Source organism: Sebastes umbrosus, chromosome 11, assembly GCF_015220745.1.
Source record: "Sebastes umbrosus isolate fSebUmb1 chromosome 11, fSebUmb1.pri, whole genome shotgun sequence".
Classification (NCBI taxonomy): domain Eukaryota; kingdom Metazoa; phylum Chordata; class Actinopteri; order Perciformes; family Sebastidae; genus Sebastes; species Sebastes umbrosus.
This window is the reverse complement of record NC_051279.1, coordinates 26,711,962-26,728,580: the sequence shown is the minus strand read 5'-3', so window position 1 is coordinate 26,728,580 and position 16,619 is coordinate 26,711,962. Positions and strand designations below refer to the sequence as shown.

General features: G+C 41.3%; 1 protein-coding gene across 3 annotated transcripts in view; it reads left to right on the top strand.

The window, feature by feature from the left end:
- The window catches only part of snrka (SNF related kinase a), a 45,722-nt gene that overhangs the window by 23,644 nt on the left and 5,459 nt on the right, over nt 1-16,619 (top strand). For all 3 annotated transcript variants that reach the window (XM_037783543.1, XM_037783542.1, XM_037783544.1), the window contains exons 3-7: nt 2,725-2,866; nt 11,017-11,229; nt 14,393-14,530; nt 15,952-16,150; nt 16,262-16,371. In XM_037783543.1, coding sequence (XP_037639471.1) covers nt 2,725-2,866; nt 11,017-11,229; nt 14,393-14,530; nt 15,952-16,150; nt 16,262-16,371 — 802 coding nt within the window. The remainder of the gene's footprint in view (nt 1-2,724; nt 2,867-11,016; nt 11,230-14,392; nt 14,531-15,951; nt 16,151-16,261; nt 16,372-16,619) is intronic.

Below are 16,619 nucleotides of genomic sequence, written 5' to 3'. Positions count from 1 at the left end.
ATTAGACACAGCAGCACTGCCTAGCCTAAAGCTAAGGCCTGCAATGCTGATACTAACCCAGCAAAGCCGGGTCTAAAGATAGTGCTAGCCCAATTTAGAATGCATCAGATAGCTAACTCGAGGCCAAGCTTGTGGCTGAAAGCATTTCGTAATTTGCGTGAAAAGTCTTTATCATGCTTTTCGGCCACAAAAAGTAGTTTCGATTTTTTTTTAGTATGTGGCATTTTTTCTCGTGCATCATCAGGGCTCCATTCTGCCAACCTCATTAAGTATTGAGGGCATCTGAGCATTTGAGCTTAATTGGGAAGTTACTTAAAATTCCTCATCATGGTAATTACTTCAGAGCTGCCAATATTTCACTGGAGCTGCTGTGATGTCTTTTTCTCTCCCAGCCTGAGTGAGTTGGCACGGCTTCGCTGCTGAACACGGGAAATCACGGAGCGGGTTGCTAACGCTGGTATAATTTGCTCCTCCTCATCCAACAAAGTTATCCCACCTTTCAAAACAATGCGCCATGCCAACAGCTATTTTACTGAGGAGTTTCCACCTACTATGGGCTAGGTGTAAGATTTAAGTTGTATTTTATGTCTACGTTGGAACTATTTCAGCTGGTGCAACCATTCAAATGTTAGTAGCTCGTAAACTCTGAGTTAAGTTAGAAATTACGTTCAAACTAGGCTACGTCTGAACTTACGCACAGCTGGTGCAACCCAGTGCTGGGCTGTTTGTTTAGAAGTAGTATGTGAAATGTGTTTAATGACCTTGCTCAAATATGTGTGTGTAAGAGGGAGAGTTAAGGACACTGCACACTATAAGTAGTGACAGGAAGGCGTTTGCTGTCCTTGCTCCATGCTGGAGGCTCTTTCTCACCCTCCTGCTGTTAGCACTGTATACACTGCTGGAGCAAGGTGTGTGTGTGTGTGTGTGTACATGCATGATGTGTTTATGGTTGCATAAAGTCTGTACGGCCCAGTGCTTCTGCATGTTGACAGTTTGCTTTCTCAGGGTGCAACTAGCAAGTGCATATGTGCACACTTGAATAAGCACACATACACACAGTGGAATTGATTTGACATTCATTATACTGTTGGCATACTCGCACACATTCACACTTTTGCATGATGACGTTGCGCATGAGAGCTTGTTTTGGGTTTCTATGAAATGGATATATTGTGCACCTTTTCCATTCCACCTGTGATGAGACAGCTGTGAGAGTAGAGGATTGGTTAAAATACCACAGGAGAGAGAAGACAGGAAAGAACTGACATTTACTGCAGGGTTCTCACACTTCCCTCCATCCCTGATGTGCACCGGACTCTGAGTGCATCCCTACTTCCCTTAATTGTCTCCTTGTTTCCATTCAATGGCGTCTTTTCCATCATAGTCACCCTTTCTTCAGACAGAAGGAAGACATGAGAGGAAAGAGGTATCGAGGAAAAACACATTTGTAAAAATGAGACGTCCTTTCCACTCAAGTGACGTCAATTAGCGACGATGTCTGCACAGCAGAATCAGCTGTCAGTGGGCTTTAACTTCTCTGCAGCATTGATCGTTGCCTCGGAGTTTATATTTGAACAGATAATCTACAATTTAGCTAAAATGAAGATACTGGCATCATATGAAACTAACCTAGGAAATCCATTGGTATCAATCATGTCATACTAGCTCGTCGCAAAGGAGAATGAATAACACTTCAAAGTTGTGCTACATTTTGGCGAGGAAAAACTGATATGGCCATTTTCAAAGGGGTCCCCTTGACCTCTGACCTCAAGATTTGTGAATGAAAATGGGTTCTATGGGTACCCACGAGTCTCCCCTTTACAGACATGCCCACTTTATGATAATCACATGCAGTTTTGGGGCAAGTCATAGTCAAGTCAGCACACTGACACACTGACAGCTGTTGTTGCCTGTTGGGCTGCAGTTTGCCGTGTTATGATTTAAGCATATTTTTTATGCTAAATGCAGTACCTGTGAGGGTTTCTGAACAATATTTGTCATTGTTTTGTTGTTAATTGATTTCCAATAATAAATATATACATACATTTGCATAAAGTAGCATATTTGCCCACTCCCATGTTTATAAGAATATTAAATACTTCACAAATCTCTCTTTAAGGTACATTTTGAACAGATAAAAAAATTGTGACTAATTAGCAATTAATCGCTATTAACTATGGACAATCATGCGAATAATCTTGATTGAATATTTGAATCGATTAACAGCCCTAACTCAAATCCCTTTTCAGACTTAGTACAGATTCAGAAGTGTATTTCATCTCATCCTCAACTTTTCCACGAGGCTGCTTTATTGACGTTAGAGCACATTAACATGTTTTTGGTTTTTTTTATTAGAGTCCACAACTACTACAGGGTGTGGTCAGATTGGGCTGCCACAAAATATAATATTACACAAATACAGAAATTGAGTGTGACTAGAGCTATTTTTATCTGCAGCAAGCCCTTGCATTGCCATTCATAGATTTTCTCTGTTTTTGCATGTATTTCTATTAAATCCATATTATGATGACAGTGTTTCATATTGTGTAGAAAGATCTTCTTATTCTATCCATCTTGGAAAAAAAGTAAATTATAGCCCCCATCACAACTATCACATTGTGTGATTTCCCCATTCTGACTGAATGGAAATGTGTATATGGTTTTATGTTGTATGCTGTACACATGGATTCAAACTGTGTTTCTGTTTGGTTCCCTCTGTCTCAGATATTTGGAGTCTCGGTGTGATTCTCTTCATGTTGGTATGTGGCCAGCCACCCTTCCAGGAAGCCAACGACAGCGAGACCCTCACCATGATCATGGACTGTAAATACACTGTACCGACCCACGTCTCCAGCGCCTGCAAAGAGTGAGTGATGCATACAAACTGCGGCATTCACACACTGACCTGCTCTGTCTACTCTCTCTACTCTCTGTAGAGATGGGTACCAAAACTCGGTACTAAACGACCCCGGGGGCAAATCTTTCAAGACCGTAGTATCGATAAGCTCCAATGTTAACGGTTCTGCTATCGGTATTGGAGAAATTAAGAAAATTGATTTATATTTAAGCTACATAAGCGTCATCTTGAACCTTTGATCTCACAAGCTCTGTTTCTAATTTTTAATAAGATTAAAACATTTGTCAATGATGCATTTTCCAACCCAGAAGAGAGCTCTCTCTCCCACACAGACCGGAGAACCTGCTCTTAGCGCCAATGGCGTAGAGAACAAAACGGCCCAAGGTGTGGTTCTACTTCACTCGAGTCGATGCAGACAATGATCGTTGCTAAAAGTGTAACATGTCTTTTGCTTGTAAGTGCAGAAACACGAGCAATCTGTCAAAACATCTAGCCAAAGTCACCAGATACAGGAGAAATGCACCATTTTCAACAGACTATCTCGTAGTTTATCCCTCGTTATAGTTTATAATAGCGATTTGTTTGAAACATGACCGTTTCTTATACTACAAATAATTACTTTATGTATTTTACATTTTAATTATCACATTACCAGTGATTTGTTCAAAACAATGTTTTCGCAGTTGCTAATTGAATGTTAATTTACATACAGTACCTATGACAGTATGACCTATACATATACTTAATTCTGTTATTAATTTTTTTAATTTTTTTCTCTTAAAACACAACAAAAAGAATCGTTAAACTGTTAAAGTACCGGATCGATAAGCAGTATCAGTAACAGTAGTAGTCCTGTTAAATCCCTACTGCTTTTTGATGGATACAGTTGGAAATAACTCTGATAGAGATTGGTGCGCTCTATTCCCCCGGTGTCTTCTGTGTTTTCTGTCCCACCTACCACTGTATCCCTCTGTGTATTAGTTTAGTTGTATTGGTTGTATCGCAGTCTTCTCCTTCTCTCTGTGTCTGACAGTTTAGGAGAACAGCAAATCACATTAAGCCTGTTGACCTGTAACCATACTGCAGTTACTGTAGCTTGCACCTGCCCACAGCAGGAGAAACATCTAATATTAGCACTGTACAGTAATTATGTTTCCATTAGCAACCTTCTCTCAGTTATTGTTTGATTACATTACTGACTCAGTTCACACTAAATAATAGACTAGTAATGAGTTTAACAGCACAGTCACTAACAATACAGCATGTTCAACCACATTGGAACATCTTTTTCTGTGTCTCATATCTGTGTATATATACTACTGTACAGATATATACTGCATATATAACGTGGGCTGTAGAGCCACAGTAGGAACAACAGTTTTCTGAGAACTGCCTCGTGGCTGAACAAGGAGTGGAAAAAAATATACGTTTATTACATATTTTGTCACAGAAAATATGTTTTAAAACAGCTTTTCAATTGTTTTTCATTGCTGCCTTTTTTAATTAAGACAAAGTCAGCAACTTCAGTACTTCATTTAGCAAAAACAATATGCTCCAATCATAACATGTCAAACTCAAGCAAAAACAGCTGTCAGTGCGTCAGTGTGCATGCCAGTTTTTCCTCACCAAAAATGTGTATGAGTTTGGAGCGTTATTTAGCCTCCTTCATGACAAGCTAGTATGACATGGTTGGTACCAATGGATTCCTTAGGTTTTTTGTAGTTTCATATGATACCAGTATGTTCAGTCTAGCCTTAAAACTGAGTTGAAGAAATTAGTGTTGGTATTAAAACAAATTTGTGTTACCGCATTATTATCGTTTTAACTTTGACAGCCCTAGTATCAACTCATCTGAGATATGCCGATTTTTTCCCCCCAGGATGGTAGATGTGCAGTAACATGAAAACAGATCAGAAACAGAAATGCTACATCCACACTACGAGGGACAAAAGCAACAAAACGATGTGGCAGGCAACATTGTCACCGGGTCGCTGTTGAAGTGTAACTCAAGCACTCGTTGATCTAGTTATGGCCTGAAATAGTACTGGGAACTGGATATTTTTTATAATGTAACAGGGAGACTAGCTCAACTTCAATTTGTAGCGTGTCACGCCCGTCGCACAACGGCAAATGTCGGGCGTCAGTTTATAGCTTCATGTCACCGGCTTCCATTGAAAATAACTTGTAGCCTGTTGCTGTGTTGCTCATAGTGTGAACACAAAATCTCAGTCAGGGTAGAAACAAAATCCATTTTCAACACAATTGTTTGTAGTTTTCTGGCACAACTCGCTTCACTATCACAACAGCATTTAAATGATATGTCCACCTGTGAAGCCTGACCCAGGCGCTGGAGCACGGCGGTAGCACACTCATTTATTCCAGGCCCCGCAGACCAATTTGCTCCAGTAGCTGGCAGAGACTAAAAGCCTTCGAGCAGTTTGAGCAGCCCAGCTGCAGAACAGCACCGTCCAACTACACACAAAAACACATGCTCTACACTCAAAATAAGTGAGGCAGTTAGGCAAATAAATTAACAGTTGCATAATTAACCATGTGTGTTAGTACAGCACGCTCTTAATTCTTGCACTAATTAATTCTCTCAAGATACACTGGGGTAATTTTTGAAGCAGTATAGACGGACAGCTTTTCCATCAACTGTGGTCAGGATTAATCAAGACAGTATTCTGTTCTCCACACAGAAGATAATGAAACCACCAGACCCTTTTGTATCCACTATTAACTTTATAGTCTACATTTTTCCTGAGTATCACAACACTTAATTTGCCAGACCTGTTGCAGATTTGATTGTAAAAGACAGTCGCACACATACTCAGAATCAGAAATACTTTATTCATCCCCAGGGGGAAATTGCAGTATTAATGACAATTTTGCACAGTTGAATTATTGCACAAATGATTGTACAGTGGAGTTAAGTCAGTATTGTGTATAGCAGCTGATGAAATAAGTCCAGGTCCAGTCTATTGACACTCAGAGGGAGGAGTTGTAAAGTTTGATGGTCACAGGCAGGAATGACTTCCTGTGGCGCTCTGTAGTGCAGTTCGGTAGAATGAATCTTGCCGTATTTCAAAGTGGATCAGATTAGACAAACTGTCAGAGGTGAAAACTCAAACTTTTTGGAGATAAGAAGTTATTTCAGTTCAACACCCACATGTGTTTGAATTGACGCAATGGCTGAGTGGATTTCATGGGCATGAGCAACGGCATTAGAGCCACTGTGCTCAACATGTTATGAAGGCCAATTCTTTATTTCCACGCTCTCGCTGCACATCGGAGTATTTTTAGACACAGGAAATAAACGCTTATCTCCTCTGAGTCCAAGGAGAGATCTGACTAGATTGAAGTGCTAAGCTGAAGCAGCTGTGAGCAATCTGATGGGCTTTGACTTCAGAGCACAAGAGCTATTTGTCGCATGCTGTGTCCCAAGCTTATGTTTTTTTCTTTTACCTTGTCACTCACTGGTGAATTATCCACACATATCACAATGTTGGATTTCCAACCAGCCTCTGCTGATGCTGCAGTGCTTCATCCTACTGAAGGATAGGTTTTGTGTGGCTTCACCCAGTTCTCCTAAGGCCCAGACACACCAACCACGGTACCTATTTACTTTTCATTTAGCAAGAAGGGGTAGGAACACAGAGTGGTAGCTGATTAGTGTGAAACTAGAATGTGTTGACCTTTGCTCGTCAGTATGGGAATCCCACTAAGAAATGTATTTCTACGTAGAGTCGCTGACACAAGTGTAAATAAATAGCATTGTTCAAATGCTAATATGTTTAATGAAGAGAGGGGTTTAGTGTAAACACTGTGGCCACTGGAGGAACACATGTTGTTTCTGCAGCGTCTGCTCTCAGCATCTGACTTGTGGCTAATTGGGAGAACAGAGCTTGTCTGCTGCCTTATGTTTGTGGGCAGCGCAATAGTGGAGGAGGTAGAGAGCCATAGTGAAGAGAATAGGAATCATAAAAAGATATATTGTGTGTATCTCACAGATGAAAACAAGAAGCGAGGTATGGTTTGTATAGGGGAGTGAAAAGTAGGGCTGGGACGATGTACCTATCTCCCAATTCGATACTATCACGATACTCGGTATTGTGATTCAATATTACAATGTATTGTGATTTTTGTTAACTTTTTTTAACACTAGACTGTGGGAAAAAGTTGAATAACATACTTTTAGGGGCTTATACTTTGGAAAATATCTAAATTGATTTTCAGCATGTATGTAGTCAAGAGTGAATAGATTTTTTTCCCACCCCTAGACATTAGCGTAATAAACGTCAAGGTTTGTTGTGAGTCTCCTCTTGGGTTAGTTTTTGATGCTCCCGTCCTCTAGATATCAGTTCCCACGAGGCCCACTGTCTTGTTCTCTGGCTGCTTTTTGTCAACACAATCTTCAGATTTTCTCTACTTGTGTCTCTGTCTGTGCCGTGAGGGGATGTTTCTGTCTTTCTGCTCTTTATTCCCCGTTGACTCACCAAAATGCATTTACACGCCTCAATTAATTAATTATTCACCGGCTCGCTTTTGCAATCCCACACTCTCCTCCTTCTGAGTTTTGTTTGGTTTTGTTTGGTTTTGTCATCCTTGATTTTAATCTCTAGGGATTAGAGTCAATATAAAATGTTTGTTTTACAGCCCAGCACCCCTCCCTGCCCCGGCCACCATCGCCCCCATCGACACATAGAAAGAGACAATTGCACTGTAGCTCCTGTCTTCGTCGCAGCCTGACGTGTGGATGGCGATCGTGCGGACTGTGTTTTTGAGCCAATCACAACCAAACAGAACACTATGTTCCTTCCTTTCCTGTCATTACTGTACAAACCACACACGTGTGCACACACACAAACACTCAGCCTCCTTCTCTGTATTTGTCTCACACACATCACTGACACAAAGATGCATCTGGGATTTAGGCAGTTCATTGCCTGCTGATTTCCATTGTTTGCATACAGTTTCCATTGTTTGAGTAGAGAAAATAATATCCATGCCTATTTTCATGCTAATTTTTCTCTCGCTGTCCTTTTCACACACTAACACTTCCTCTGGCTCGTGTGTTGGTGGGATGGGATCTCTCACACACATCGTCCTCTGAGAATGTGTGAACTAGCTATTAAACACTAGTGTGAGTGTGTGCAACTTGTAATGGAAGAATATATAAGAGCAGGCAGCCCTGTGTGACTGCAAGTACTAGCCTATGTCTCTGTATAGGTCCCAAAGGAACGAGAGAGAGAAGGATAGGACAAGACGGCCATTTGTAGGGAAGCAAGTGTTGGTTAGAGTACCACATATACTGAGAATTCAAGAGGGCATCCTTCTTTGTTTGTGCTGTAACACCAGTGAGCTATCTGTTGCTTTTAGGGGTGTCACCATTCGATTTGACTTTCGATTTTCGATTATGGAGTCTTGTTTCATAAAGATCAGCAGATCATTGGTTTTATGCCCGGACAACTGTCATTTAGACTTTCAAATTCTTCTTTAAAAAGAGAATTGAACTCCCTTTTTATTTAGAAAGTCTTTCAAAAATTAGACTAATTAGACTATTGGCTAAGTAATGTAATCAGTGTATGCCTGAACACTGTGTAACACCGACTACCACGGCAAGCCTAATTCTAGGTCTTCCCCTCCATGCGTGAAAATTAGCTTTCTAGTCTCACTCAGGCTCATGAGCAGTGACCCTGATCAATAAGCTAAAAAAATATCCATCATCAGAATTAATCATTAATTTGTCCACGCTTACATATTCTGCAAGTGCATCCGTGTATACTTTTTAATTTTACGTGTAATTATTGAACCAACTTGGTAGTACTGCAGTGATTGTCATCCGTGTGTGCAGTTAGTGGGGCCTTCCCTGCCGCCTCTATCTCCCCTCCACTGCTGGTGCTGCTGCTGCTGCTGCTGGCTGTAGTCCTCAGGGAGCCTGGCTCGCTCTGACTAATCCCCCCACATGACTGACAGACCAGTAGAGCACCACTCTGCCCAGCCTGTTATCCTGTAGCCTCCATCCCATGGTCTGCTCACACAAATACGCTTGGGGATTGGACAGAGTTGGGGAAAAAATTAATTCAGTGCAGCCAAAAATGAGTTGGAAATGCACCGGCTTGGTTGCACAGCTTTAGTCTATATGTGTGAATATGTAGGTGGATGGGTGTGTTTGTGTGCGGCTGTCATATAACTATACCAGACCTTCTTAAGGCCTTATTTAGCTTTTTGTGTTGTAGCTTTTTTTTTTTTTTGCTTCATACCCCTTGTCACTAAAATCATTCAATATATATTCTGTATGTGGGGTTCAAGTCAACCTACGGTAACTTGGGTCCTGTAGTTCAACAGATATAGCACCTACTGTATAAGGCCCTGACAGTCCAGATTATATTAGTCAAAATAGATTTGTAGAAGGGCTGTCAAAGTTAACGCAAATTTGTTTTAACGCCACTAATTTCTTTACTACTAGTAAAACTAGAAAACCTAAGGAATCAATTGGTACCAACCATGCCATACGAGCTTGTCGTGATGAGGCTAAATAACGCTCCAAACTCATGCCAAATTTTGGCCAGGAAAAACTGGCATGGCCTTTTCCAAAGGGGTCCCTTGACCTCTGACCTCAAGATATGTGAATGAAAATTTGAGCATATTTTTCATGCTAAATGTAGTATGTGAGGGTTTCTGGACAATATTTGTCACTGTTTTGTGTTGTTAATTGATTTCCAATAATAAATATATACATACATTTGCATAAAGCAGCATATTTGCCCCACTCCAATGTTGATAAGAGTATTAAATACTAAACAAATATCCCTTTTAAGGTACATTTTGAACAGATAACCGATAGAATATGCGATTCATCTCGATTAAATATTTTAATCGATTGACAGCCTAATTTGTAGATGTTAAGTCCCTTCATGATTTCATTTGAAGCAAGTTATCTGCACAGTTTTCTTGTCGTTCGTTGTTTCTTTTTTTCCCCTTTGTCAGTCTGTCATCTGCCTATTTGTCTACCCTTATTATGCAGATGATAAAGATGGCTTACATCTGGATGCATGATGCTTTTTTCCCCCTGTATTAATTTCAGTCTTCTCACTAGATTCCATATCTCACCTAATCCTATTAAATTGCAATCTCAGCTTCCAACAATGTCATTTGTGTTTGAATTTTAAGCTCCCAGCTGACCAGCTGTAGTTTCACATCCTCGGCTCTGTCAAAGCAAATGTCTCGCACAGTCTGTCACTGTACATTATACACCATGTATTCAATGCCTCCATCTGCTCTTACTCCACATACTCTAACAACGGGTTAGATTGTACTAGAACAACAAGTCCTAGTTCAGCAGACAGTAGTATTCACCCCGGGAGACTGGTTTACTGAGCCTCTGCTCTGGGCTGTAAAGTTTTTATCAATTCAAGAAGGATGTTTGACACTGTGAGTCTGAGACATTTGTTAGGTTCTGTTCTCTTGTTGCAGCGTTACATTTAGTTGTTTTTAGCGTCTTTCTTATAAAACTCTAGGCCTCCTATCTTTATATGTTTCATAGGCTATGCAATGCTGTTAGAGAATATGCAATATGTTGCTGTGGAAATAAGGCTTTGATTGAGGAAAACGTGTTAGTGTTACCAATGATTGATTAAGGAAAGTGCTTCAAATTTGCATCCCTAGAAGCAGCCCAAAAATTCTGATCAAACAAACACACTGGTGGGGCAGAGTGGTGTGACAGTGTTAACATAGTGAGAAGCAGAGCTCTAGAGTCACACCGGTCACTCATCAGTAGTTCTGACAACACGGTCCTGATGGGTCTGTTCCCTCAGGCTGGTGGAGCAGGTGGACACCTTCAAGCACCTGGGAAGCAGTCAGTCAGCGCCGGTACTTCACAAGCATACAGATGGGGTCTCCAACACCCAGGAGTATCTATTTCTCCTCTAGTCACTCATCTAATCTGCTCTCACTTTGAACAGAACATCTGGGTTCAGCTCTCTTACACTGCCAGAACCAAAATGTCCAGTTGGTGTGCTGGAGACCACATCCCTCACATTAATAAAACCGATAATGTGTAATCATTTTACAGGATTTCTGTGTCTTTTGAATTCAGATGCATTTTAAGTTTCTCTCTCTCTTCTTATCCCTCTACTCTCGCCTCCTCCTGTCCTCAGTCTTATAGACCGTATGCTTCAGAGGGATCCCAAGCGACGGGCCTCCCTGGAGGAGATTGAGAGCCATGCCTGGCTGCAGGGGGTCGACCCGTCCCCAGCCACCAAGTACAACACTCCCCTGGTGTCCCACAAGAACCTGTCGGACGAGGAACACAACAGCATCATCCAGCGCATGGTGCTAGGAGACATCGCCGACCGAGAGGCCATAGTGGAGTAAGTTGTGTGCTATGTTTGTCTTTCTCTCTGGAGTACAAACTGGAGTATAGAGCTCAAACGCATGCTTTCACTCATGTCCACAACAATGTAATGTTGGTACCCTTGGTTGGCAATGCTTTGTTACATTGCTGGCATATAGGCCTGGCGTTACAATATAGTAAAATGTGAAGTTCACAAACAGAACTGGAGCTGTTTTCTTCGTCAGTCAAAACTGGTCATGAAGATGATGCACTTGCTAATAAAATGACCCAACCCAACCTGCAGACTACTTCAAGTAGGGACAAAGGAGCTGAGTGGGCAGTGGTGTATGTTTGGGAACACTTTATAATAGGGGTGGGGAAAAAAATTGGCCCCGCTGGAGCTGACCATGGATGTATAAAGAGAACGGAGCTGACGGGAGAGCTAGCGACGGACTTGGAGAAGTTAGAGGAAGTATACACGTGTGACTATGTCCGGTTTTCAAAATAAGGTGTTAACAAAGAGAACTGTATATACAAAATACATATATGGAAATAAGATTGATAGGATTATATTCACCAGAAATATAAAACATTATATGTCCCTTATAAATTAGAAAGAAAATACCACTAATTTGTGAGGGAAATGTCTTTATTCTTTAATTTTTGGGTTGCTGGAAAATAATTTAATAAATAATTCCTGACAACGACTGATATATTTGACTTCAGGACATCTCTGACTGAAACCTGAAACTGAAATCAAACATTTTTACTGTATTCATTTAGAAAGTAAAAGTCCCCAGAAGTGTATGATTCAACTTTTTTCCCATGGTCTAGTGTTGAAAAAGTTAACAAAAATCGCAATAAATTGTAATATCGAATCACAATACTTGTAGAATCGCAATACTTAAAAATCGCAATACACATAGAATCAGCACCCAAGTATCGTGATGGTATCGAATCGGGAGATAAGTGAATCGTCCCAGCCCTGCTTTATAATAACCATCATTTATAAATGGTAACTTGGGGAGACCCAGTAATGTGCGGAGTACACACACACACACACACACACAAACACATGTTTTCAAATCCCTGTACAAAATGACTGAACATTAGATTATCCGGTAATTCAATGTCCACCCACACAGGAATCAATGAAAACTAGACCCACAGCCTGCATACAGCCACATGCAATTAAATTGATAGCAGTCACACTGTTCCATTTCCATAAAATGTGAGTGAACCTGTTTCTGTTTCACTTCACTGTGCTGACGCGTGAAGAGCCACACAACACAGCCCAGACGTTAACTCTTCACCCCTGCAGCTATGAGAGAGACCCGGTGTGCTGCTACATGCTGAGAAAGAGTTGCATGAGAGAACATAGAAGGAATAAAAGAGAACAGCTGTTGATTTCAGAGTTATGATTTCAAGTTCACACTTGTCAGTCTCCTTTCACAGTTCACTGTGATCTTCCTCTATGGAGCTACCGGTGGTGTGATGGAGAGAAACACACGCGCACACACACACACACACACACACCACTTTGAGTGTCGATTAGGGTTGCAAAATTCTGGGGATATTCAAAATGGAAACTTTCCATGAGACTTAACGGGAACAGGGAGTGTTTGTGTGTGTTTGTGTGCCTCTTCTTTAGATACTGTGTGGATGAGCTCCTGAGATACCTGTAGAAAGAGAGAGAGAGAAACTGTACATGTGTAGCTCACAGGCTTCCCCACTGAGCATCAATCTTTGATGGATCCGTTGTGTCACAGTGTGATGTTGCTACTACAGTTGTGCGTTACCCTACATCCTCTACTCCTGTCTGATGCAGCTGCTCTTTCATAAGCTGGAGTGTCACACAGCAGAGACCTTGCTTAGCTATCACAGACTGTAAAAGTCTGGGAGGTTTCCATTCACTACAGTCAACTACAGAGAAGGAGTTTGGATTGGCTCTCATACTTAAATACACATTGCCCCCCCCGGAATGCCAGCCAATTAGCTGTGATTAAATAAAGTAAACTAGATTATCAGCAGCACAACATGACATACTAATATACATGTGGTAATATACCAAAGGCACCTGGTGTAGTGAACAAGAGACCACAGCACTGCACTCTTCAACATTAGATGTTGCGAACCAGTCACCACATGTGTGAATCAACAGAAATATAGTGAATGATTTATCAGAATACAACATATTATGACTCCTCTAAAGGATCACTGAGGCATTGAGGGATTTACTCTAACGTTACATAACAGTATGACCTGTTCCAGACAGACACATAGAAGCTCAGCGTGAGCGTACAAACACACATACACAGTGCATAAATGCTCTCACTCCTCCCGTGTATACAGCTGTTGGCAGCATTAGTTTCATTGATATGAAAGAGGAATGCTCTTCTCTTTATACAGACTTCACATGTTCCACTTAGGTCACAGAGGTCAGCAGGTCATGCTTCACAATGATATGTACACTTGTATTGCGACAGTGCTATACAGGTGTATTGTTATCCTGTGTAAAGTTCTTGTGTTGATGTTGCTGAAATAGCTTTGGTATTTTCATTTGTTTTGTGCTGAAGTTGTTGTGGACATATGTTGAGCTGCAACAATTAGTTATTTATTCCATTAGTCGATGGACAGACAATGTGTCTGCAACTATTTAGAAAATCTCATTTTTAATAGTCATTTTTAAACAAAAATGCCAAACGTTTGTCGGTTCCAGCTTTCTCAAATGTGAGGATTTGCTGCTTTTCTTCATCATATATGACTGTAAACTAAATATATTCGGGTTTTGGACTGTTGGTCGGACAAAATAAGAGATAGGAAGACGTCACCTTGGGCTGTGGGAAATAATAACATATAATAACAACAGCATTTTTCACTATTTTCTTCACTATTATCTTATAGACAAAACAATTGATTAATTGAGGAAATAATCATCCAATTAGTCGATAATGAAAATAATTGTTAGTTGCAGCACATTTATTCTGTGCCGTGGTATTGCAGGTATTAATTATTGTGACATTTGACAGTTGACTGATGCACACAAATCACTGAATGTCATCATGTTGTTAGATTATTTGGAATTGTCTCTAATGTCGACATCCAGTGTTCTGCCCTTATTGTCCTTGACTCCGTTCATCCCCTTCCTCATGTCTTGTTTTCCATTTGTAATTGTTCTCAATGTGACTGTGTTGTTTCAGAGCCCTGGAGACCAACAAATACAACCATATCACAGCCACGTACTACCTGCTAGCAGAGAGGATCCTGAGGGAGAAGCAGGAGAAGGAGGTCCAGACCCGCTCCTCCAGCCCCAGCAACATCAATAAGGCACAGTTCAGGTAAAGGAACTAAAACTCTGCTTACATTTCAGCTGAAGGACGACCTTCCTCATGCTGCGGCCTGTGTGCACAGTTCCAGATTTTTAGTGAAGAGTGTGACTTAGAAATATCACTGCTCATCACCATAATGACTATGTGAGTCATGGTATGAGCCCAGAAGAGGGTAATTGACCTATCTCGCTCCGCTGCCTGTCTGGCTCCCCTCGGCAGAGCCCTGCCATAGTTGCTTAAGACTGGGTTACATCTCCAAAGGTTTCATCTCCATTTCTGGGTTCACTGGGCCTCCACCTGCCGGGCTCAGGGGAGGTGGAGCGGAGGAAATAGGAGACAAAATAGGTTGAACTAGAGATGTTCCGATACCATTTTGCCTTCCCGGTACTCGGTATCGGCCGATGATATACCGTTCCGATACCAGCGTGATAAAAAAAATAAGTACATATAGTTATTATTAATAACCCTCTGAGACCCACAATAGACCCGTTTTTGTCTTTTTTAGGGGGCTACAGGGGGTCTTTAGGGGGAGATAGCAGGTCAACAGTAGATGTCACATAGAAGTGGTGTACATCATCTAAAAGCTGGGAACCTGGAGATTAATTTGAGATGCAGCTCAGCACTGTGTGCCAAGTTGTTCTAGTCATAAATCAGAAATAAACATGAATTAATTAGTTTAATTACTCAAAATAAACTGTAAAAGTGTATAAGAGTTTAGAACATTATGATGGAAGTATATGATGGTCATTCCCATGTTCTATTATGTCTCATAAGTAGTTTTTTGTTACACAGATTTGGTGCTAAATTTACGCACTTTTTTACCATTCGAGAATTGATAAAAATGACTAATGATCCCTCCAAAATACCACATTAAGACACCAAGACCTTGAGAAACACCGTAGAAAAAGCCATGCTGTGATTTGGTATCAAACACTTTTGACATTTGGAGATTTCTGCAAGAATTGACATTTTTTGACATTCTAACTCTGTCATGGACAGGAAACGTTATTGTATCACGGTAACGTGCAGTCAAGCCGGCCGTCACTCTCATCTCCCATATACTGACATTTATGTTAAATGCATTCAAACGGCCCCGATGGAGCCGACCGTGTGTATCCTCCCAGCCCCACTGAGCTCTGGTGAAATGAGCCTTTTAGCCTCCAGTGCTATGATCCCTGTGCAGCAGATAGCGGCTAATGTGTTTAAAGAAGACCTGATAATTGGCTCAGACTGACCCACATATCAGGAGCTGTTCCACTGCCAGGCCTCCTGAACATGCACACACATTTTGCCACACGTGCACTAGCACGCCCACATCCTCAAAAGCTGATTATTAAAAGGTTGTTTACTTGAAACTAAGGCTGTCAAACAATTAAAATATTGAATCTTGATTAAAACTCAAAGTTGAGTCCTTTGTTTTATCTCTCCAGGCAGTCGTGGCCCACCAGAGTGGACATGCACCAGGACATAGAGGACAGCTTGGCAGCTTCCTCCATCTCCCATGCTGGAGGGCCACAGTCCCCGGCCCGCAGCGCAGAGAACCTGCTCAACGGACATCGCTCCAAAGGCCTGATGGAGCTGGGCCGACGCGAGGAAACCGTGACCGACTCTGCAGGACCGCCTGCACAGGTACGCTTCGTTTTCTTTTCCACTACTGGGAATATTAAAGGGATGTGGCTCCGTCACCTCCTGTTTAAATTGATTCTAATGCATGTGGCTACTCTTTTTTTTTGTATCCAGGGAGCCTCTGCTGCTGCCTCGGGCTCCGCTCCTGGGTCTGGTTCTGGGACCAACAGGGCCTCCACACCATCCACCTCAGCAGCAGCCAAGCAGCGGACCTGCCTGTTCAGGTGGGGTTCAGTTTCAGAGGAGGGTTGTTATTTTGTGTATTTTGCTTTTACGAAACTTTCACATCAAATTATCACTGAATGAAAATAAAGTTAGTTAGAAACCAGAGTAGTTATCAAAAATGAATTACATATTTTGATAATAATCATTCATGATTCAAGAAAAACTCTGACTCCAGCTTCTCAAATCTTTTCTCTGTTTTACATCAATGTGGATTCTTCAGCTCTGATTGTTACTTTTCACTGTTTTC